This window comes from Hippopotamus amphibius, chromosome 14 (assembly GCF_030028045.1).
Source record: "Hippopotamus amphibius kiboko isolate mHipAmp2 chromosome 14, mHipAmp2.hap2, whole genome shotgun sequence".
In the NCBI taxonomy this organism is placed as follows: Eukaryota; Metazoa; Chordata; class Mammalia; order Artiodactyla; family Hippopotamidae; genus Hippopotamus; species Hippopotamus amphibius.
In genome coordinates this window covers 15,984,015-16,009,077 of record NC_080199.1, presented here as the reverse complement: position 1 = coordinate 16,009,077, position 25,063 = coordinate 15,984,015, and the positions used below count along the sequence as shown (strand labels likewise).

At 40.0% G+C, this 25,063-nt stretch overlaps 1 protein-coding gene across 1 annotated transcript in view; it reads left to right on the top strand.

Annotated features, from left to right (window-relative positions):
- Window positions 1–25,063, top strand: part of LOC130835549 (ATP-binding cassette sub-family C member 4-like) — a 194,155-nt gene that overhangs the window by 71,400 nt on the left and 97,692 nt on the right. Inside the window, exons 19-20 of the mRNA XM_057707187.1 lie at window positions 1,788–1,934; window positions 21,566–21,645. Of these exons, the coding sequence (XP_057563170.1) occupies window positions 1,788–1,934; window positions 21,566–21,645 (227 nt within the window). The remainder of the gene's footprint in view (window positions 1–1,787; window positions 1,935–21,565; window positions 21,646–25,063) is intronic.

The following is a 25,063-nucleotide window of genomic DNA, read 5'->3' as shown; positions in this document are numbered from 1 at the left end:
TAATTCAGTAATGTCTTAGCAGATTGAGAGTCTGAGTCGCATTTACTCTGTGAAATAATTAGAATAATTACTTTTAAAATCTACCAGAAAAAAGAGGATGGATGAAGACTCTTAATTTGCTCTGTACTGGATTTTGGAAGTTAAACCAGGATTGCACATTCAGAAAACCAGCTACTGGAATTATGTGGCTATTGTCTATTCTAATATGTTGCTTTAACTAAATTATATGGGTGGGCAAGGGGATTAGAAATGGACCCCCGCCCTGTGGTTCTGATTGTTCCAATTCTGTCTGAATAAACTCTGGTTTTTATTGAACTTAGATGAAATCCTCTAGCAGCAAGGGCCCCAAATAAAATACCCTCCCAGGTGTGCAAAGCTCCCCTTCACCACACTGCTCTTCTCCTGGGCTTCACTAATTACTTAGGAGAGAGGCTGAGCAGGGAGAAATCCAGTGTCTGGGAATTAGGATTCCTTCTTTTTCTTACCTTGAGATGACAATGTTGTGTCCTCAAGTGTGTGATTAACACCTGGCTTGCCAGGCTGATATTAACACAGCTCTCTGTTTTCATAGCAGTGCTTAAAATATATGTAGCATTACATGCTTTTCAAAGAAAATCCTCATCTAAAGTATTACATATTCCCACAGGAAACCCTCATACAAGCTTTCTGCAAATGTGGAGTGTGTTATCTTTGTAAGAACCCGCTCATTGACATTTGGTATTTATTATTTATTATGTTGATCACCTGCTAAGAAACGTAAATCCATTACCTGTTTACCTTCTGAATTGGTGGACTAGGGGGCATAAAGGAAGAAGGAAGGGACTCTGTTACACATGCATGTAGGATGGTGGGCTAAGGAAAATGCCTGTTCATGGAATTCAGGAATCCAGGCAGCTTTTAGAGGATAAATAACAGTGTTGTGTCAGCTAAAGGGGAAAAAAGTACTGATGGGATATTTTTTACAGAAGTTTTCTCCACTCTGTTTAGCACTGTGAGTTCAAAAGATGATAGAAGGGCTATTTTAATATTTATATGCATAATAGGTGCTCGTTTATGTCATTAATAAAATATAAATTTAAGTGATTATGTTCTTTCCAAATGCTTCGTGTTTCTATAAAACAGTGAGAGATTGGTTGCTTATTTAGATTATCTCGTGTTAAAATATGATTTATATTTTCTTGCAATTCAGTTATGTAAGAGATTTTCCACTTGCAACTTAATATGGTATTTTCATACTCTTTAAAGCTACTTGGGCATGGAAATAGCTACTTTATATGGAATTAAATTTCCATATAAATTTACCATTTACAAGGACACAGTAAATCATTTCTCCTGTTCCCTGTTAATTCAGGGAATTAACTGCTGTTATCAAAGCATAGCTGAATTTTAGATTATGGGAAACGATATACATAGTAAGAAATATGGAGAAAGGAAGATACTACTTTTTATAATTTTCTTTCTTCTGAGTTTTATTAGAACTTGTAATTGAATCAGGAAAGCCTGAAATGGTAGTTTACCCCTGATTTTTTTCCCATGTGGTTTCTATTTAATGAGAGGAACATAGTGATTTTTATATTCTTCTTTGTAAATGTATCTTGCAAATTTATTAAACTCTTATAGAATCCATTATATATATATTTATTCTATATTCTAGATATGAATTTGTATATAAATTATATTTATAGAATAAAATCCATAATATCTTTATAAACTGCCTGCCATGCTTTAGCATCATTGAAGGAAAGGCAGAGATCTTGTGCTCTCTGAGTGATGTTTCTTTCTTTCAGTTCTAACTGTAGCTACCGTCATTTTTGGCATCACAAGATCTCTGTTGATATTCTACGTCCTTGTTAATTCTTCTCAAACTTTGCACAACAAAATGTTGGAGTCTATTTTGAGAGCTCCGGTGTTGTTCTTCAACAGAAATCCGATAGGTAAGTCAGACATCAAGCTTCTCAGTAAATATATTGTTAACACATTTAGTGCCTGATTACATTTTCAAATTTGAAAACAGAGGAGATGCTTGGAAGAAAATCACTGTGCATGATATTCCATTTTCTACAAAAAGTTTTACTGATATTTTTCTCCTACCAGAGAAAATCTGAATAAAGAAGCATATAAGCTTCTGTTCCAATTTGTGTCTGTGGAAAGATAAATATTAACTTTGCAGAATGATTTAGGAGCCCACTTGTTGCGTGGCATGTGAAACTAAAACATCCTAGGTTAGATGCAAATGTGTTTCAATGTTGTTGACCAGTTGCTAAAATGTTGGCTGTGTTACATAGTGTTAAGCTAGGTTGTCCCCTAGGAAGGACCTACTTACAATGAATCTCTACAAGAGACAGGCTGTGTGTAGCTTTTTTTCATTTCCCATCCATTTCTGGGATCACAGAGCTGTGGCATGTGCCCATACTTTTTGAGGTTTAATGAAAAATTAAATTAAAATACAAGATTGATGAAATGTAAACATCCTATTGAATGAAATTACCTCGATAGTTTTACTGTGGACTTTTGGTGACATGTAAGAGGCTTTGTGGTACGTAGCAGGTGGATGTTCAGTAGTGAGTTTCTCAATATGGGTGTCCCTGAAAGTTTCCCAATGGTTGCTTCCTCTACCCTGAGGCCTTTAACCTGTCTTGCTTCAGAAGGTAGCCTCGTACCTGGGTTTCTGTGAAGAGTTAGTTCATCAGCGCACATGCCTCTCTGTTCAGTTGATTGGACTTGTGGTGAGGCCCAGGGTGGCTTTGCTTTTGCAAGTGATGATTGACAGGACCTGTCGAGGCAGGGAGGTGGACTGGAGGGAAGACAGGAGTAGCCTTGGCCTGGCCATCAGCTAGCCGTGTGACCAAGGCCAAAGGTAGATACTGTGAGGCAGGCAAATCTCAAGGCAGGATGCTCTCTGCCTTGGTTTAAAGGTGTGGACTCTGGAGCCAGCTGCCTGGGTTCAGTCCTGGTGCTAATTACTAATAGTAATAGCGAATTAAAGTTATGTTAATACTTATGTGCTAGTTAGTTAATTTCTCTGTGTCTCAGTTTTCTTATCTCTAAAATGAGGGTGCTATTCACACACATATATATCGTTATATTGTGGGCATTAAGCAGGTTCATACATTCACAGCACTTAGCACAGGTCAGTGCCTGATGAACCTTAGTGGCGATGATGACAAGGTGTCTGGGAACTTCCTCTCCTGTGAAATGGGAATAACTGCTGCCCTTCCTGCTTCACAAGACTGTTGTGAGGATTAAATAAGACTGTTCGGGGCAGCATCTTGTGTAGATTTATTCAGCACATACTGTTTAGTTCAGGCACTGGGTGGAGCACAGGATGGTGACCTGCAGAGGCCCACACAGATCTCGTCTTATTATGAAGCTGTAGAGAGAAAGTGCTTGGAGGAGTCCGTGCCATTACGGCTGTGAAGTTGCTTCACTTTGTCAGTTAATGTGAAAACTACAGTCATAAAGTTGGGAGCGTTCAGTGGGACTGAATTTCTGTTCTCACAGCCTCTGAGTGCTCCTGACCACAGTTAACCAGGCTCTTCAGGTTCAAAATCTGTAACCTTCTTCAGATGCTGATGCATTTATCACTCAAGGATTTGGGACCAAGTTTAAACCGTCAAGGTCACTAATCTTTGAGCCGCCGGCACCCTAGTGTTTATCTTGCCTCCCCCTCCTGTATCTATTAGCAGGACTTCATTCCTTCCAAAACATAGAAGCCCAAATAAGTAGAGCAAAGATAGACCTCCTTTGCCCAAAAGGTTTAGGGGCCATTAATTATTTACTCTTTTAGTGGTGTATTCAGTTGAGCTCTTTCGTATAGTTTATTGTCAAGAGTAGAATTTATAATAGATTATTTATGGTGGACTTTGTTTCTGGTATGTGATGGCATGAAATAAAAACCACATGTATTGATTCTTTGGAAGCTGCAGGTCATAGATCCAGACTATTCAAGCTTCTAAGTTCTGTTGTCTGTCAGTCGAGGAAATGACACCCCCAAACACCTTATAAATTTCCCTGAGGTTTAGTTGTGCATTGATGATGAGTCTCAGCACCTTTTGTGAATTAAATATTTGATACCTGATAATTTTACCTTATAAACTCCATGTCCTTAAGAAATAAAGAGGAGGAATTGATCCATTTAAAAAATCAGTAAATACTGAAAAACTGTTATGGGACAGGAATTGGGATGTAGGTGGAGATACTGCAATGTCTCAACTCTGTTAGAACATATGAGAGTGAGTCAAAAATCCTCCACCCTACGGTTATATTAAAAGTTCTCTAAATTCTATGGCCAGAGTGCAGATAAGTTTTGACTCACCCTCATAGTTTTAGAAGAGCTATGCTGATCACGTCACTTTTTTTTTTTTCAATAACTTCACTTCTGGCCTCAGGTTATAACAGGTAAAAACAGGGGGCTTTTTCACTCATTAAGCATTTAGTGACCATCTGCTGGTTGTCAGCTGTGGTCCCAAGCATTGGGACAAAATGTCCCTGCTTTTAAGGCATTTGCAAACGTAAATAATTACAGGCAATGGATTGTTTGTTTAAAAAACAATCTAGGACTGCCCTGGTGGCTCAGTGCTTCAGAATCCTCCTGCCAATGCAGGGGACACAGGTTCGAGCCCTGATCTGGGAGGATCCCACATGCCACAGAACAACTAAGCCCGTGCACCACAGCTACTGAGGCTGTGTTCTAGAGCCCATGAGCCACAGCTACTGAAGCCTGCGTGCCTAGAGCCCGTGCTTTACAAGAGAAGGCACCACAATGAGAAGCCCACACACCACAACAAAGAGTAGCCCCCACTCGCCGCAGCTAGAGAAAGCCCACGCAGCAACAAAGACTCAATGCAGCCAATAAATAAATAAATTAATTAATTAATTAATTAATTTAAAAAAATCTTGTGTCAGTATTCGATGATTCTACATAGAAAAAAATACAAATTCAGAATTTAATACAGCTGTAGATCGGAGATCTCGATTCACGTATGCACACAACGCACACACTCACAAGCATAACCCTATGGTGTATTTCTGTTTTATCATCAATTATGTAAGGATTGCCCTTGATTTCAGAAAATTTCCAAAAACTGTTTTCCTGGAATGTTAAGATGAATTGTTTGCAAAATGAAATCACACCAATGGGAGTGAGAGGAATTTAGGAAATAAAGGCAGTGATTCTTTATTTAAGATGATCATCTCTAAGCTTACAGCAAACTCAGCCCGATTTCTAACCAGACTCCAGATGATACTGAAATGCTCTCTTGATCCATCAGGGACTGTCTGGATGCTAGAGCTTATCTCCAAAAGTGTGTTAGAGAAAGAAGAGGGAAGTCAGCACTCCCAGTGTTGCCCTTTACAAATATCAACACACACTTGTTTTGGGGCTTTTTAGAGGCGTGTTACAAATGTTTTGAGCAATGATATTCTCTCCGTAAGTAATGTTATCAAGAAATCAGCTATGATCTGTTGAGTGTTCTTTTCATTCTTGAAAACCAGGATTAATCAGTTAGAAATTTCCCTCTCATTTAGGGAGGAACTCTTTAATATGTGGAAAAAGATGGCAAGCTTCAAAGTATACTTTGAGTGGAAGTTTATTAAAATGCTATGCTTAAATGGAAAGCTTTCATAAAATCAAGTTCTCAGTTCTGGGAATATTTTCCTGTCATTTCTCTTTTGCATTTTAATAGATTTTATCCCGTGGGGAAATGTTTCAACCTGTTGAACACCTGGGAAGTCTATTTTAGACTTGCTCTGTGTTTACGAATCTTTATCCAGACATTATTCCAGATACAGTCATGTTCCTCATGATGGGAAATCCTGCCTCCGTGTCTGCTGTTGGGAGAAAGCAGTGCTACAGAGCAGCATGCTGTTAACACATCAGTGGAAACCAGAGTATCTGCCCTGGTTGATTTTTCAGCCTAAGTTCCTGATTTGGGAATATTTAAGTCAATAAACTCTGAACTTCTTTCTGAACTTTAAGTAAACGTTTCTAGAAGTGTTCTTTTGGTTCAGTTCTGATTATATCCTTCACTCTGTTTGAGGCATATAATCAAAAAGTACAGATTTTTGAGGGTGTGGTATGAAAAACAATGCACCCACTTTTTGCTGTTCTACACTAAGATATCTGAACAGATGCTGCAGTGTATGTGGACTTGTCCTTAAATATATTTTCTCATATAAACAATTCCATATATGTCTAAATCAGCAGCAGTGCTTTGAGATGTACTCAGAATCATAGATTGATTTTTTTCATTACCTTTAAATACTTAGACATAGATTAAGAAGGAAACAGTTGCTTTCTTGTATATATACTCATTATTTTTATTTAAAAAATTTTTTTTTTATTTATTGGCTGCACTGAGTCCTCGTTGCTGTTCACGGGCTTTCTGTAGTTGCAGAGAGTGGGAGGCTACTCTTCATTGCAGTGTGTGGGCTTCTTATTGCGGTGGCTTCTCCTGTTGTGGGGCACAGGGTCTAGGCACGTGTGCTTCAGTTGTTGCGGTGTGTGGGCTTAGTAGTTGTGGCGCACAGGCTTAGTTGCTCCACGGTATGTGGAATCTTCCCGGACCAGGGCTCGAACCCGTGTCTCCTGTGTTGGCAGGTGGATTCTTAACCACTGTGCCACCAGGGAAGCCCTACTCATTTTTTTTTAGAATTTTTTTTCTTTTTTCTCCTGTTGGTGTCAGACTGGCCTGGGCTCATAAATTTATTTTCTTTGGGAGAACTATAAATTTATTCTTCTTTTTTGGAGAATAAAATGATTTAACATTCTAAAATTATGTCTCATGTTAATATAAATCTTCTCTACAGCCTTCCTTTTACTTAGCATAAAAAGGAAAACGGAGTAAAGTATGGCTTAATGAGTTCCAGTAATGGGCAGTACTGTAGACAAAAGTATTTCTGATTGGTGCCAACTTTTAATTGTGAGTCTTGACATAGCCCTGTAAATGGAAGGAAAATAAACACCTATTTCAAGATGATGAGTGATCAGTGTTACTAGAAAATTATTCTTGCTTGATTCAAGATTTTTTTAAAACTCTGATCTCCTTTATTTATGTATATATTGATTTTTGTTAATTTTTATTGGAGTATAGTTGATTTACAATATTGTGTTAGTTTCAGGTGTACATCAAAGCCAATCAGTTATCAATATATCCACTCTTTTTTAAATTCTTTTCCCACATAGTCCATTACAATGTATTGAGTAGAGTTCCCTGTGCTTTACAGTTGGTCCTCATTATTTATCTATTCTATATATAAGAGTGTTATATGTCAAACACAGTCTCCAAGTTTATCCCTCCCCCTCTTATCCTATGGTAACCGTAACTTTGTCTTCTACATCTGTAACTCTATTTCTGTTTTGTAGATAAGTTCATTAGTACCCTTTTTTTTGATTCCACATATAAGCAATATCATATTTATCTTTCTCTTACTTACTTCACTCAGTCTGACAATCTCTAGGTCCATCCATGTTGCTGCAAATGACATTATTTCATTCTTTTTTATGGCTGAGTAATATGCCATTGTGTATATGTACCACATCTTCTTTATCCATTCCACTATTGATGGACATTTAGGTTTCTTCCATGTCCTGGCTATTGTATTGATTGAAGATTAAATAAATCTTTATGATACAATAGCCAGGGTAATAAAAGGCAGCACCTGTGTAATCCAGACAGTCAGTGGTTTATCCTACAATCAGATGAGCTTCTGTTTATTAACAGATTAAGTCTTTAGACCAGGTGCATAGATTTTAGTCATACATTAAGGAATTCTAAAACTTGAGTGAAGAAGCTTTAAATCCCCTTGGTGTCAGATTTTCTAAACACTCACATATCCTTGCGCAAAGGAGACACGATAGGAGTTTCATGCTTAATTTACCTGGCCTTCAGTATGTCTTCTCTTGATTTTTGTTGTATCCAAGTTGCTAAGTTTTCTACATGAAATTAAAATTTGAAATTTTAGGTAACACAATGAGTACCTTATACATTTTGGATAAACATTGAGCATTTTTTAAAACATAGCTCATTTTTTTCTCTCTCTTTAATTCTTCCATCCATTTTTTATTTGATGTAGATAGGAGAGAATTTTGTCATTCATGGATGTTTTAAATCTGTTAATGGGCAGGGAGTTGGGATGTAGGTGGAGATGTTGTGATGTCCCAGTGATGATGGAACATAGCTTTGGAAGAGGTGTGCCAGTCACTTCATTGGCACAGTCAAGCACAGTTATCTTAAGCAGCATTGATGTGGGGTGTGTGTTTGTGTGTGTGTGTGTGTATGTTTGTGAGTGACACTTCTTTTGTGAGTTAGATTGTCACATCAGAATAAGATTCATATTATTTGATTCTACTAAAGAGGTGTGAAATTTAAAGTTAGAAAATTAACCAACAAATAAAGTTGACTTTATTCAGACTAAATTGAAAGGTTTTCTTGTATTTTCGAAAAGTGGTTTTGAGCTACTATGTGATTTGGGATCCATGTGTCCTGTGGTAAAGAGAAAAGACTTTGGAATCAGTTCATCTGAATATGAATCCCAGCCCAGTCACTGACAAACAGATTTTGTTGAGTTATTTAACCTCTATCTGCTTAAACTCTGTACAATAAGGATGATTGTATAATGATAATCTCAACATTTTTCTGTGAGAATTAATATATGTAAAACATTTAAAACAATGCCTAGCACATAGCTGACATTAATTGATATCTTAACTAGGTGACATGATGAAATTTGGGGGATTTATTTATTTGTTTTTTACTTTTTTCCTACAAAATCCAAATGAATACATTAATTTTGGTAAAATGGTAGGGAAGGATCCCAGATGCGAAGAGATACAGATAAATGACTGAGACTAAGAAGCCACAGAACAAAATCAACAGCATGTTTTTTTGTTTGCTTGTTTTGTTTCTGTTTGTAATGGGACTTAGGTTTATTCCTTTGTTCATTTTAATTTCGTTTCACAGTGAAAGCTCAAATTTGCATATAAATACCAATCATCTTGTTTACTTTTTGTTTGAAAACCATATGGCTAAAATTTATTACAGAAGTCTATTATATAATTAAGGAAAGACAGTTGGAAATTTTATTTAAAAATTCTATTTAAATGCAACATTGGAATTATTCGGGGAAGTGAATGTACTTTTTAGGAGTAGCAGGAAATATTATCTTGTAGCAAATGCTGTAATTGGTCAAAATGTAGAACTTCTATGTATTCATCTTTTTCAAAAATCATGAAAATAACAAATTTCACAAGTGAAAGTTAACATTGACCAAAGACAGTTTGAGATTGTCAAGACTTCAGATTTTATTCATGGGAGTTTTAAGAGACATTTGTGGTTTGTTCACTCCAGTTAATTCTAGGCAGTCTTCGACATTTCTATCACATGGACATTCTGATACTTCAACACTTCCTCTTGTGCAAAACATGGTTAAAGCAGCCTGGGATGATTCAGTGCAATCCCTATCAAATTACCAATGGCACTTTTTACAGAACTAGAACAAAACAATCCTAAAATTTGTATGGAGACACAAAAGACCCCAAATAGCCAAAGCAATCTCGAGGGAAAAAAAAACAGACCTGGAGGAATCAGACACCCTGACTTCAGACTATACTACAAAGCTACAGTAATCAAGACAATATGGCACTGGCACAAAAACAGAAATATAGATCAATGGAACAGGATAGAAAGCCCAGAGATAAACTATGGTCAACTAATCTATGACAAAGGTGGTGCTGGGAAAACTGGACAGCTACAGGTAAAAGAATGAAATTAGAACATTTCCTAATACCATATACAAAAAATAAACTCAAAATGAATTAAAGACCTAAATGTAAGGCCAAGCACTATAAAACTCCTAGAGGAAAACATAAGAAGAACACTCTTTGGCATAAATCACAGCAAGATCTTTCTTGACCCACCTCCTAGAGTAATAGAAATAAAAACAAAAATAAATAAGTGGAACCTAATGAAAGTTAAAAGCTTTTACACAGCAAGGGAAACTATAAACAAGACGAAAAGACAACCTTCAGAATGGGAGAAAATGTTTGCAAACAAATCAACAGACAAAGGATTAATCTCCAAAATATATAAACAGTTCATCCAGCTCAATATCAAAAAAACAAACAACCCAATCAAAAAATGGGCAGAAGACCTAAATAGGCATTTCTCCAAAGAAGACATACAGATGGCCAAAAGACACATGAAAATCTGCTCAGTATCACTAATTATTAGAGAAAAGCAAATCAAAACTACAATGAGGTATTGCCTCACACCGGTTAGAATGGGCATCATCAGAAAATCTACAAACAATAAATACTGGAAAGGGTTGGAGAAAAGAGAACTTTCTTGCACTACTGGTGGGAATGTAAATTGATACAGCCACTATGGAGAACAGTATGCAGGTTTATTGAAAAACTAAAAATAGAATTACGATATGACCCAGCAATCCCACTGCTGGGCATATACCCAGAGAAAAGCATAATTCAGAAAGACACATGCACTCCAGTGTTCATCACAACGCTATTTACAGTAGCCAGGTCATGGAAGCAACCTAAATGTCCATCAACAGATGAATGGATAAAGAAGATACGGTACATACATACAATGGAATATTACTCAGCCATAAAAGAATGAAATTGGGACATTTTTAGAGACATGGATGGACCTAGAGACTGTCATACAGAGTGAAGTGAGTCAGAAAGAGAAAAACAAATATCGTATATTAACGCATATATGCAGAATATAGAAAAAATGGTACAGATCAACTGGATTGCAAGGCAGAAATAGAGACACAGATGTAGAGAATAAGCATATGGATAGCAAGGGGGGAAGCAGGGGAGGGGTTGGGGTGGGATGTATTGGGTGATTGGGATTGCCATATATACATTACTAATAAGGAAAAAATATCAAATTGTGCACTTTAAATATATGCAGTTTATTGTACGTCAAAAAAAAAAAAAAAGGCACCCTGGGATGAAAATGAGAGTCCTGGTTAGTTCTTATAAACTGTGAATTATTTTTTTAAAGCTATTAAAGGCACAACAAATGCAGCAGAAGAAATACAACTCTCCTACAAATATTGCCCAGTTAGCATTAATAAACTAACCATTTAAGTGCCCTAACTTACTGGCTGGGTATAATGGCCTTGAGGTAGATGAAGAAATGCATAGTTTTGGGTGGAGAGACCTGAGTGAAGACAGAGAGCACTTCCTCCATGAACACCTGCCTGCCAGGAAGCTTAGTTATGTGGGCAGGGAGCACCTACCTGTCCTGAGTCTTGGCATTCAGCCTCAGTCATGTCTGAGTGGCCTGCAGCTCTGAAACTCAATGATTCCAGTGCACTCGCTCCACAGCTTTCATCAGACCCGCAGTGGTTCAGAGCCACCGTCTTAGAGATTTTTCTGCCTGTTGCTGACCACTGGTCTGTCCATTCCTGACTGTATGTGAGCCGTGAGCCAGACTTCTGTGTGACAGCCTGTGTGACATGTGCATGAGACCCAGGGGTAACAAGCATGGTCTAGCTTCCCAAGGTTTTTTTTCAGTGCTTAGGAATTTTAGAATATCGATCTCTTAACTGTAGCAAAGCATTTATGATGGCTGCAGTAGTCTGGGTTCCTGGGGCAATTAGTGAGGTGTACCCACCCCTTCAAGGTCAGTCTCCTACCATACTTGGCAATAGGGGATATGACTTGCCCTGGGTCACAGGACAGGGTAAGGCCCAGGATGAGGGGGTTCTCAAGCCCTTGAACTTTCCTAATCAATTTTGCTTTTATTTGACCATGTGTCTTCATTCATTCTTTCAGTCATTTGTTCACGTTTTATTTTATTCATTCAACCTTCAGTAACTTACATAATTTAATTTTGAGGTGGAGTTATTTTAAATGTTTCACCTTAATTACGGTTAGCCAAGAGAGGATTCCTGGAACTCTTCTAACTGGGAGTGATGGTCAAAGTGTTCAGCATCCAGTGGAGCAGGGATTAGCCAATCAGAAGAGCCAGGCTGTCAGCGGCCAGTTTGGCCATCACCCTTCATACCAGCTTAACACCAGCCCTGCCTATGATGTCATTGGCTCATCTTTATTAGTAAATATTTAGTAGAGCTTTCCAATGTGTCTAGTAAAATAGCTCCATGTCATAGATGTGTTGACATGAATTTTCTGAGTCTCTGTAACACTGGGTGAGTCAGTCCCCAACAAGGGTCCTTCTTCCCAGGTGTTGCTCGTGCCAGTAGAACAAGGCTGAGGAAAAGAAACGAGCTTCAGACAGAAGCAAAGAAAAGCTTTATTCTTTGATCAAAGAATGGAGAGGTGCAAGCTCTTGCTCTGGAGCACAAGCTCTCACTTAAAGGCCTGGGCAGGGCGGCCTTGTAGGGTTCTTGTCAGCACACACGGCCCCTGCCACCATCTTGAATTGAAGCCACTTCACACTAGGGACTCTGGTCTGAAGGGCAGGGTGTGAGGCCTCTGCACATGGTGCCCTGTGAGCAAGTGAAACAAGATTAAGTGTTGATACAAAGGCAAAAATAAAGGTTAGCTTTATTTTATCACCCAGCTTCTGTTTTTATTTCCCAGGTATTGTTAATGGAGTTTGCCAATGACATTATGACAAACCAGACACTTCATGTTGAAACATGAATGTCCCCAGTTTGGAAAACAACAGCTAACAAAAAAAGATTGCTTAAAGTATCAATAGAGACTGAAATTTGGAAACAAACCATTTATTCATAGAAGGGCTTGTTGGAGTGATTCATTCAGAATATGCTTCTATATGTGAGGCATTGGTGCAGGCCCTGGGGTAACAGCAGTGAATGAAACAAAATCCCTGCCCTAATAACGTCTATATTCTAAGTTAATTTGTGTGAATAAAAAAGAGACAAGTGGTTGTTAGCTCCTGGAAGCAAAGAATGACATTTAAAAGGGCAGGAATCATACATGTAGAAGAGACAAGGTTAACTTAAATGCTCTTGAGATAGAAGGTGTTACTGCTCCCCACTGGGTTGGTGACCCCTCAGTGAGGCCTTTGCCTGGAGTTGAAAATGCCCCTTATGGAACTGGATTCTGTGTAGCAGAGCAGAAACTTTACTCATTGATTAAGCAATAAAGAAGGGAGAGCGCCTGCTCTAAAAACACCTTCTCCCTGAGCACAGGGAGTAAAAGAACTTCAAGGAGTAGGATGCAGGCATGTCTCCAGGGCTCGAGAAAAGGGGCAGAGATTTCTCAGAACAGCCGGGAGAGCTGGGGCATGTGCAGCCTCCATGCTCCTTTGCATCTGGCAGGAATTGTGCCTAGTAGAGTACAGATCCTCCCTTGAGCAGAGATCTTGGCATGTTAATGAAGCAAAAGTCACTTTCAGAACCTCCAGGTCTCGTCTGTGCAGGCACATTCCTGTAGTCAAGTCAGAGCCTGTTCAGGCGAATTGACCACTGCATCTTTTAAAGCACAGCTCCAAAACATCCCGGTCAAATACTAGGTGCTTTTGAAACCAATGCAGAGGTAAATCGAGGCAGGGATCCTTTAGCTCTCAGAGGCCAGTATGGGTGACAGAGGAGCCTCATCAGAAATGTTCAGTTGCTCAAAGTGTGGTCCTGGGAACAGCAGCATCAGCATCACTCAGGAGTTGTTAGGATTCCAGAATCTCAGACCCAACCCAGAGCTCTTGAGAATATACATTTTAACCAGATCCCTGGAGATTCCTGTACAGATTAAAGTTGGGGAAGCACTGTTCTTGTGAGTGCTGGGCTATTTCTGATCTAACTTCACTCAGATCCACAGGAACCTTCCACAAACTAGTAGTTTCACCCACATGTTTACAAGTTGAAGATGACTAGGGCATTGGTGGACTCTGTAGTGAGCAGAACTAATCTTTCCAACTGTGTCCCCTGATTGACATGTAGTGAGATGGTCACTGAGTGGCTTCCCGGTCTTACATTCTCTGTTGAGTAAGAGCAGCTTTTACATTATTCATTTTTTAAATTTGTTGTGTGTTTTTCTGTAAGAGTCCTTCTGCAAAGAAGGTTTCCCATCTTAAAGAAAAAAAGTTGGAAAGCCACTGGGTTTATTAGTAAATCCCATCTGAGCACCAACACCTGGCACTTTGCTTTTTGTTATACATTGTCTGTGACATGTGGTCCATGTTTACAAAGGATATATCATCTAGATGTGAACTCAAGACTAATACACATGAAAAGTAGTTAAACCACTAAATATATTATACTATAATGTGTTCTGAGAATAGACCCAGACCCCAGGTGGAATCTGGAAGCTCGCTGAAATAGTCCCTCATCAAACAAAGTGTCAGAAAACCTATGCCTTTAAACATGAGAATTGTTTGTCTTTGCTGAGAGTGTGTGGAGTCTTCTTTTAGGCCCTACTTGGTTGCAGAGTCTCCTCAGTCCTCAGCTCTAAAAATAAAAATGTAGGTTGGAGACAGGTGTGGGGCGACAGCATTGTGTATCAGCTGAAAGCACAGTATTATACAAATATTTTTAAAAGATGGTAGCTGGGTGGGGGTTGGAGTGCATTTTAAGTAACCAAAAGTAACCCAGAGGACATTGCCATGTTTCAAAACAGTCAAACCATTGATGCTCAAGGTATTAGATCTGTGTGGTCAAGAAAAGGTGTGTTTATACTGTGTATCTTTTGTTTAAGATGATCCCATTGTATAGCATACAGAACGATATTCAATATTCTGTAATAAACCAAAATGGAAAATTAAAAAATACCAAAGTTTCTTGTCCACATGAAAAAGTTTCTTCCAAAATGATTAAAATAATGTTATTTAAAAGGTACTTAGTAATTTGAAATTTTAACTTTACAAAATCTCTTATTTCCCCAACTAATTTTAGCAATCACCTGCGGTGATTGTTTTGGTCAGGCTTGTGGGTTTCTAGGGGCAGAATCTACCCTAGTTCAGAGGAGGAGGGCTTGATTAAAAGTAAATGGGCATCTCGTGGAGCTGGAGTGATGCTGACTTTCCTGGAACTGGAGCTGGGAACTGGGGTCCTCATGGGAGCTGGGGCCGTTGTCACAAGGCTCGTGCATGTTCCCAAGCCCCTTCACCTCTCATCTTTGCTGGATGTGGAGAGTCTGCTCCACTTTCCTGCTTCTCTCCTGGCCTCGTAGATCTTAGGAGGGGAGATTTGAATGACTTGGTGGCTAGTCAATGGGTTAGCTTCCCCTGGGAACTTTGGGTCAGTTAGCTGTGGCCAGGCCTGTGGAGGGTCCCTGAGAGGGCAGCACAGTTATTCCAAGCCTGTCCAATAAAGATAAAGGAGTTCAAGTGAGTGGCAGATTCGTGGGAGCTACATTTGTCAGCAAGGGTGTCATGGAGGAGAAAGGGCTAAGGCTGAGATCTGGACAGATGGGACGGGGAATTGAGGAACTTCTTGATGGGTAGAAGAGAGAGGAGGTACCCCCATTAGAATAAGGGTATGTGATCAGGAGTGATGGAAGGGAAGGAAGTTAGGTACCTCTCTTCTGTCCCTTCTCTCCTCATTATTCCTAAAAACGTGATATCTGTGATTTGATAAAGAAAGGAGGATGCAAATGAGATTATTTTAAATGACAAGTTAAGACCTGTTGGAAATTCCGTGAGATCAAGAGAAGTCAAAAGTGAATGAAAAATTTTCATGCTGGGTGCTTGGGCAGAGGTCTAAGACAGAGTTTGAGAAGCTGGATGTGTGTAGTTGTGGGTCCACTTTAAAGGATTATGTTCAGTTCAGATGTGCTGAGCTTAAGATATTCTGTAGGACAGCCAAGTGTCCAAGGAAGAGGTCAGGAGTGGAGATACAATTTGGGATGTATAAGCAAACAGGAAATCATTGTAATGAAAGTGACTGAAGTTTAGAGAGAACCAGAAAAAGCAAAAATGGTCAATGGCATTATCCTTAGAAAAAAATAAAGGGCAGCAAAGGACATTGCAGGAAGTTGCCCTGAAAAGTGGGGTTTCTGTGCCTCCTCTCTCTGCTGGGTGGAAACCCCAGGATGGCTTGGCAGCAGCACCCACCCCATGATGTAACAGTATTGCATCATCCTGAGCGAGGTGGGACCTTGTCTCCTCCATCACCAGAAACTTGACCTGTATAGGGACTTGAACATTTCTGTTTGCTACAGAACCCTTTCTTGAAATGCCATCTCTATGTGAATGTCCAAATAGATGTAAAGGGCCCTGTTTAGAAGGAGGTGGGCAGTAAGGAAGATGGATGGGATGTCTGGAGCTGGGTGAACTTGGCCTTCACTTCCTCTTCTCCCTCATTCTTTGAGGCATTTCTGTCAAATCTGATGCTTCACGGGACAACGTTTGGAAATCACTAGCCCTGGTGACTTTTCATGTCCTTTAAAGCTCTAAAATCTCTTAAGGATAATATGAATAACATCTTGCACATGTGTGCTACTTCATACTCTAGAAGGTCCCTGCATAAGCCTGATCTTTTTAATCCTGTTCATGTTATCATCTCCCTTTTACAGATAAGGGATTGCCTCCCAGTGGAAGTTGGGTGAGTTGCCTAAAGGCTTCTTGCTGCCAAGGGCCAGAGGAGGACCAGAACTTGGTGGTTTTTCCACTGATGGTTTCCTAATTGCTGCTGCTTTTGCTGTTTCATGACATTCCTTGAGCAGCCACCATATTGATGACCTGTTTTAACAGCAGAGAGGAAACTGTGGAGCAACCAGACTTCTACAGCTCCCTCTCCTGTTCTCGGGCTCGTCCAAGCTGAATTAGTTTGTGTAGAATGATGCAGGAAGTCCAGGCTGGCCCACCTCCCTTAGTGGCTCCCTTATGCACACAGGAATCCTTTTCAGCCTGGTGACCATCTCCAGGCTCCACTGAACACCTTCTGCATTGGGCCAATTTTGCTCCATCACCTTGCACAGTACCTGGCAGATACAGGTATATTTTCTGTGCCTCTTTGGAGGGACTCTGCTGTTTTTTTCAGTAGGCTGCTTGAATCTGATTTCACTTCTCACCAGGACAGTGGATCTTTTATTGTCCTCCCCACCCCTCCATTTGCCTGTGATAAAGAATGGGGCTCAAAAAGAGACATGCTACATCATTGGTGAACCTCAGAAACGTTACAGAGTGCAAAAAGCCAGACACAGAGACCACATACTTTATGATTCCATTTGTATATTATGTCCTGAAAAGGCAAATTTATAGAGAAAGTGGGTTAGTGGTTGCCTGAGGCTGGCAGTGGGAATAGGGAGTCACTGTAAATGGTACAAGGGATCTTATTGGGGGCATAAAAATGTCTTAAAACTGATTTTTGGTGATGGTTGCATCATTCAGTAAAGTTACTAAAATTCATTGTACATCTGAAATCGGCAAATTTTATGAGATGTAAAATATACCTTAGTGAAAATATGGTTTGATATTTTATGATATGTAAATATATCTCTTTCTTGGTTGTTATTTAAAAAAAATAATAAGGCCCAGACCAGGCATGGGAACTTCCAAGTTTTAAATTATAGTTTGGTTGTAAGTAAGCTGAGAAGTCCTGGGTATGAGTCAGTTGTCAGAATTCTAGAGGTGACTTACTCCAGCTTAAATTGTAGACTCATTTCTTAAAATATGGTCACTTAATAAATTTGTACTTTGAGGAGAAGTTCAGTGACATCTTTCATGATGTTCTATGTTGTGGAAAAGATAGAAAATTGTGAACCAGAGCAGTTTGGAAGACTCTAATTGGTTCTCTGATACCATGGACTTCAAGAGGGGTACCTCCCTCCTCCTCTTCCTGCTCTCCCCCTTCTCTCTCCCTCCCTTCCTTTTCTCCCCTTCCCTCATCCCTTTCAACCCTTTCTTCCTCCTCCCCCTTTTCCCCCACACTTTCTCTTGCTCTCCCCTCCCTACTTTACCTTTTTACATAAGTAATACACAGTTACTGTACAAAAATAAGCACATACAGGAAAAATTAAAATGGTATGTAATACATTATAGACTTGTATCAGACTTGTTCGGGTTGTTTTCTACTTCTGACTTGACAAATATGCCATATTCAACCATATTTGATGCACTTATTGGGTCCTGGGGATACACTCCTAGAAAGGGAATTTCTAGGTCAGAAGGGATGTGCTCTTAGAGTTGTTCATACATATTTCTCAGTTGTTTCTAAAAACCTACCTGTGCAGTACAGGTGGGAGTGATGTGGATTTTCATTCTACATGTGCCCAAAATGGGATCTGGCCTTCAGAATTTACCATAATTGTTGGCTTTATGATTGACTATATTCTGTGCAGGATGGAGAATTGGTGATACCATTTTATTCCAAGGTTATAAAGAAATACCTGGGATATTGGTTTTAATCCTGGGCACAAGGCATTAACTGAGACTGGCCCTCTGAGTCTGGACAAGAGGCAGCGGCCAAGATAGGACACTGAGCCTTATGAGGGATCATTGAGGCACCAAGGAGTAGTTGCTGGAAAGAATATGGTTTATTTCATTCAAGTATTTGAAAGGCTGTCATATCAAGAGAAATCAGATTCACTCTGTGTGGTTATCAGGACAGAATAAGCAGCAGAGCTTGGATGTTCTAGGAAGGGAAGATGCGGTTTCCTGTGAGGAAGCCCTGCCTCACAGAACAGTCTGAACCTGGATTGGGTTCCCCCTGTTCACGTGAGTCCCCCTTCCCTCTGCCTCCCTGGAGATACTCCAGCAGGGGCCCTGGGTCATTTGGGTGAAGACCATCCAGGTGGTCTCCATCTCCATCTTCTGTTCTTCATTGTTTTTTTTTCTCCTATACACTTTCCGCGTAGCCTTCCTTCACACACATCCTTTCATGGCATGTGTGTGAAGGGAATTCATCATCAGGATTTCATTTGGAGACTTTTGAGAAAACTTTAATATTAACTACGAGGCCATGAACTTGAAATAATGTATCTGGTTACAATAGTCTATGCCAAAGCCTGATGAAATATTCGGGAAGTTCCATTTGCTCTCCTAATGTTTCTTAGTGCAATTAAGTAACTATTGAACTTTCTGATCTCATATTTTCTACTCAGCTCATGGGTGAGTAACAGTTTAATTTTTTGACGTTCTTTGACATTCAGTTCAGTTTTTGTAGTCGCTCTGTGGGGAGATGGTTTTTCTCATTGTTTTTATTTTCCTTGTATCTTACATTATGTCAACCCTGGGTCTCTCAGACCCTGTGCTTCCCACATCTGCTGAAAGGTAAAGGGGTGATTTTCTCCTACTGTTCATCTCTGAGTAGCCTTTTCATCTTGAAAAAATTCCAGTATTGCTTTCAACACTTTCTAAGACAAATCGTACTTGCAGTGTTTCTGAAGCCTGTCTATGTTAAAAAGTTGCATTTTTCCATCACATAAATCACCAGTATTTAAACTATGCCTTTAACATTTTTTGACATATATTTTCATTATTTTGATGTTGCTACTTTGAGAAGTTAAAAACAACTAGAGGGACCACAGAATCCATAAGAATATGTGGAAATATTGTCCATTTGATTTTAATGTTCCTAAAGCAGAACTGATTAAATAATAACCCATTCTATTGCCCCTCAAAATGTGATCTGGGAAATAGCAGAAAGGACATCACCTGGCAGCTTGGAAGAAATGCAGACTCTCTAGCTCCCCCTAACACTACTGAACGAGAATGAGCATTTTGATAAGTGGACCCTCCTGCAGTGCCTGGTAGACTTTCCCAGGTGACATGATGCTGCAGAACCTGGGGGTCAGAGTCATCATCTCACCTTGGTGGTTGAGCACCTGTTAACTCACCTGGCATCATGACTGAGTTCTTTCACCTGCATGAGCCCATTTAATCCTGAGAATCACCCTCTAAAACAGGCATTCTTAGAGGCTCAGAAAATTTGTCACTGAGCCTCCAAAGGTGTCAGTAAAGGACAGATTCTGGTGTTTGTATTTCCTAAGCCTGAGACAGGAAGGTTGAGGCCCAGCCTGTAATGGCCTGGCCTGGCCAAGAGCAAAAGCCTCCAGGTGCTCTACCTCCTGGCTTGGGCACATCCTGTGCTTCCAGTGCGCCAGGCACCCTGTGGAGGACAGCAGAGCCAGCTCATCCCGGCGGCGGAAACTCAGCCCCCAGGGCCCTGGTCATTCTCGGTCCAGTTGTGTCTTGGTGTGAAGGGCCTCGGGAGGAAGTCACCTCTGACAGAGGTCAGGAAGAGCAAGTAGAGGTCCCACATCTCACCTACAGGCTGGCTTCCTGAAGCTCAATTGTGAAAGAAGTTCAGTGGCCTAGATAACATATTTCTAAAGAGTTGCTATGCCAAAATAGGCTGTGTGTGTGTATGTGTGTGTGTCTGTGTGTGTGTGAGTGTGTGTGTGTAGCTTCCATTTCTTTAAATTTAATCATAAGACTAGTGTTGACTGAAAAAAAAAATGTACAGCCTATAAGTTGAGAGATATGCTGTATTCTGTGGACAAAACTGAGGACTTAAGCCAGGAGAAAGCATCTCAGATAACTCTGAGAGACTGCTACGAAGAGGCAGGGGGTGGGAGGGAGCCAGGATACATAGGAGTTTTTGCAACAAAGACCCCGTAGTCAGAACATCAAAAGATTACTGTTAATAAAAGGAAAAAAAGAAAACTGGACATCTCAAATTAAGGAATTTAGTGCTTTTCTATGTATGGGAACTTGCAAGAGTCTGGGCTCACTGAAATCATGCCTTTGATGTGCACCACAGCTATCCGGGGCCAGTATCCTGCGTGTTTTCATCCTGAGTCTCCTCTGGGTGCACCGCCACGGGGATGGCTGCAGTGCCTGATGGCTGCAGCATCCTTTGTTTACTGATAGGGGAGGTGACACTTTTAATTCACAGTAGATATTTGGTAGAAATTAGTTCTCATCTTCCAATCCTGCAGTCTTTAGGATATATTACTTTTGTGGATTCTGAGAAGGGAAATAAAATCAATGATGATAAGTGATTTTTAATCATTAAGTAATATTTCTGTTTTCCTGCCTACATCTTCCTTGTCTTCTTGGATGCTTAAGCATGGGTTTGTGTTTGTCACACCTGGTGTACCTCTGAAAATAATGACTTATTACCCCAGTAGCAAACTCACAACCTGCAAATGTCAGGAATCCACAATTTCCCAAAATATGAGGTGCTTTGTACTATCTTGAGGGGAAAAATTACAGAGGTTAAAATTGTTTATTTAAAAATATCACTTAGCAAAATTAATTTTGATAATTATAGCAAAATTAGTGTAACAGTTAGGATTAACTTAAGTATTTTGCAACTGTTTATTTACTGACTTAGACTTGGAATAAGTCTTAGATGCAATGGATCTAAAAGGAAGGAACATTGTCAAATCCACCAACCCTTCCCATACTGCTACAAGATTTTCCCCTCATTCTTTTAAAATTAAATCAGGGCTCAGTTTCAACTCCCCACCCACTGCCATTTGGTGGTATATTTGTTTCTCTTTAGGCATCGTCCTATTTTCTCTTTCTTTACCACTGACATCAGCTTATTTGATGTGAATCTGTAATGTATTAAATATATATACTTTCAAAATATTGTTTTGTTCGTGAATTATTTCTTTCAAAGGGCCTGTCTGGGGAAATGAGTGATTTCTCATATCCTGTTCTTGCAGGAAGAATTTTAAATCGTTTCTCCAAAGACATTGGGCATATGGATGACCTGCTGCCCCTGACATTTCAAGATTTCATCCAGGTAACGTAACAGTCCTGTCAGAGTTCTCACAGGAAAAGCAAAATGCCTGTTTTTAAGAGCCTTTTCACAAGGGCTGAGGTGGGCCTTTCAGCCTGGTGATGTGTCATGTTTTAAGTAAAAGGCCATGTTTGTAGAAGAAAGGTGTGATTGTGATTGGGAGGCTGAGTTAACACGGGTAATACCTGGTGTAGGAGCAGCTACACAGTCATGTCAAGGTTGGTTCGAAGCAGCGACATGCTTGGTGAGTGGTTCTCCCTCTGCCTTCCAGGGATCTGGCGTGGTTTTCCTTTACTGTGAGTACATTTCATAGCAGAGAAACAATCACCTGTCATGGAAAGGTAGCTTAGATTAGCTAAATCATGTGTTATATTACCACAAAAGACTTGTATTTACTGCACCATTTTTTTTTTTTTTTTTGATAAGGCCAGGTTTGTTACTTACAAAGAAAAATTAGTAATAATAAGGTGAAAATAATACTTGATCAAGGACAGTAAAAAGTACTTATTGTTGATACAAGGCCTTTAAGTCAGCAGTTAGAGTATGGGATCAAGTCATCTTAGAAAATGTCTTTTTTGTTTTTGTAGTCAGTTTTTCTTTTCATGCATTGATTGCTCTGTTTTAAGGTGTCTTTAATAAAAAAAGACAGAAATATCTACAGAAATACCTCTATCCAGCCTTTGTTTTTTCTGTGAACTTGAGGTTCTAAAGAATGATGCTGGGTTGTCTCTGCTCTCATCTCCTCATTCAGTATCGTTGCTCATGTAGGATGTTTTTTTCTGTTACTTAATTCTGTCTGCTTTTCAGTGTTTCAGCCTCTGGTGATTTGCAAGTGTTTATTTGGGAAATGAAATGCATTTATTCAAAGCTGCACACAGAAATGCAGTAATGAATAACTGCAAACAGCAAAGCCTATGGGCAATTAGAAGTAAGCTGAGACTCAGAGGCAGAGGACTTTTACTGCAAACATGTGTGATTTTTTTTTTTTCTTTTTGACAAACTTATTTTATGAATGTGTCCTTCTGGGTTTCGCTACATTATTTATCCCCAGAAGCAATCTTTCCCTAAAAACAGTGTCACATTTTGAGAGTGATTATTAATTACTTTGAAAAGACTTTGTGAAAAGTTCTGTTTCTTTGCTACTACAAGCTAGGCCAAGGTTGGGTTTCCAATGCTGGTTGGCTCACTGTGTGCTTAGCACATCGTTAGTTAACCGTCAGGATCAGAATCCATCACATATTTTTGCATGACATATAGAGAGACAGGGAGAGATGCTACCTGATTCCAGTATAAAACATTCTTAGTAGTGTGAGGGGAGAAAATTTTGGTCTAGCTGATTTCTAGTCCCAGCTCTGCTACTTTTAGTTCAGTTATCTTAAAATTTTGGGACCTCCAGGGAGAGGTGTCCAGCAGGTAATTGGAAGCAAGAGTCTGGTGTTTGAGAGAGAGACCTAGGATGTGTGTGGTGCCTGTGTATTCCTCACTGAGCAGGTAGTAGTTAAGTCTATGAAGGTGGATAAGATTGCCCAGAGAGAGGGAAGCATTTTTAGGGACCAAGATCAGAAGCTTATGGAAGCCTTTATATTCAAAGAGAAATCAGAGAAAGAGGGGAAGCAGAGAAGACACAGAATGAACAGCAAGGAAGAGAGGAGAAAATAGGTTGGGGGACTGAGGAAGGACAGGTCTGTCCAGTGCAGAGGAGATGGTAAGTCCTTGGAAATGTGTTAGTTGATTTGGAATCAGGAGGCATCTGGTGACCCAAGGAGCAGGTTTCAGATGGGAGGCGGCCAGAGTGCAAAGGGCTGCAAATGGAAGAGGCATGGAGGAAGCTGAGGTGAAGGCAGGCTACTCCTGGAAGGACTATAGCAGGAGAGAGGCCCATCTGGAGTATAGCATCTGAGGAGGTGTTGCTGGTTGTTTGGGTTTTTAGCTTGTGGTTTGGGGGTGTGTGTGGTGGTGGGTGGTATCTCCCTCTCTCACTCCTCCCCCTTAACAAACAGGGATTAGAGTTGAGGCCCTGAGGTACAGGGTGAGTCAGACACAAAGCCCTCCCCTCATGGGTCTCCTCCTGTTATAGCAGGAGACATCCAGAGATTCAGCCCTTGCTGCCCTTGGGAACCTAATTGTGTGAGCAGCTTGGAGGAAGTCCTGGAAGACAAACTGGATGTGGGGGCTGGAGGCAGTTAGGGAGCCTGGTCCAGGAGGTGGGCAGAGCTTCTAGGAAGTGACCTTTGATCCCAGATGAGAGAAAAAGGCCCCTGTGGGTGTTGGGGCAGAGGTGCTGCCGGAAGCCGAGTTCCCATGTGGGAACCAGTCTTTTCTCTCTCACCAGCTGAGAGTGGGGTTGGGAAGGGGCTTGAAGGGGGTTGTTCAGTTTTGTTTTAAAGGATGAACTTAGTGCCAGGTATGTTCAAACTCATTTTTGATTATTCTATTCATCCTTGGTGTATTTTATAAACCTTGAAAAGTACTAGATTGTTTTCATTTTTATTTTTATTGCTTCTAAAGTGTTTATTTCCGTGTACTTTTCCTCATCTAATTCCTTCTCATTCCTTTAAATGAAATCTCAGATAATTTATTTAATATTTTGCCGTAGTGATGCCAGGTATGGCTGATGGAAACCCTGGATTCTGAGTAGTGGGTCCACACTGCAGGACAGTCCATCCCCTCAGGTGATGTCATTCAGAGACCGCATCCCAGCAGAGGGGCGATCACGAGTTTGTGCCCCATCGTGTACACTGACTCTTAAAACTACCAGATGTGTTGCCTGTCCAGCCACATTATAGCTGCTGGCCAGATTGGAGCTGCTCATGATTCCAAAGGAAGAAGGAAAGCAGCATAAAAAAAAAACAATTTATGTAGCGTGATTGCACCTGATAATCATTTATGGCGTCAATAGCTTTAAAGTGGGGTGGAGTGGGGAGCCCCGCAGTCTCCCTTTCCAAGCTTGAGTCCTAGCTCTCCCTCTGTCTCTGCCCCACAAAGCCACCCTCTCCTTCCCTGTAAAATAGAGAAAATAATACCAACTTCAAAAGGTTTGTTGGGAAGGCAAAATGAAGTCATTTTAATAAAATTCTTGGTAGAACATGTAAATGCATGTTGAGCACTAAATAATGGGTAGCTATTTTTAAAATATCACATGTATTTTTAAGTAGGTGAAATAGTCTGATAATGGCATTATGTTGCATTAAAATTATTGCCACAGACAATTTCCAGGCTCATGAATATTGCCTCATGAGTTTGTATCACAGAGATTCTGAGTTTTGTAATCCTTAAAGATTTTAATGGACACTTTCCCATATAGACTCACAGAATAAAAATCAATTACTTTCAAAATAGACCATTGAGCACTAAATATTTCAAATTAATGTAATTTTCATACAGTTTGCCAAAGTCCCAGATAACATTGAATAAGGAGTCT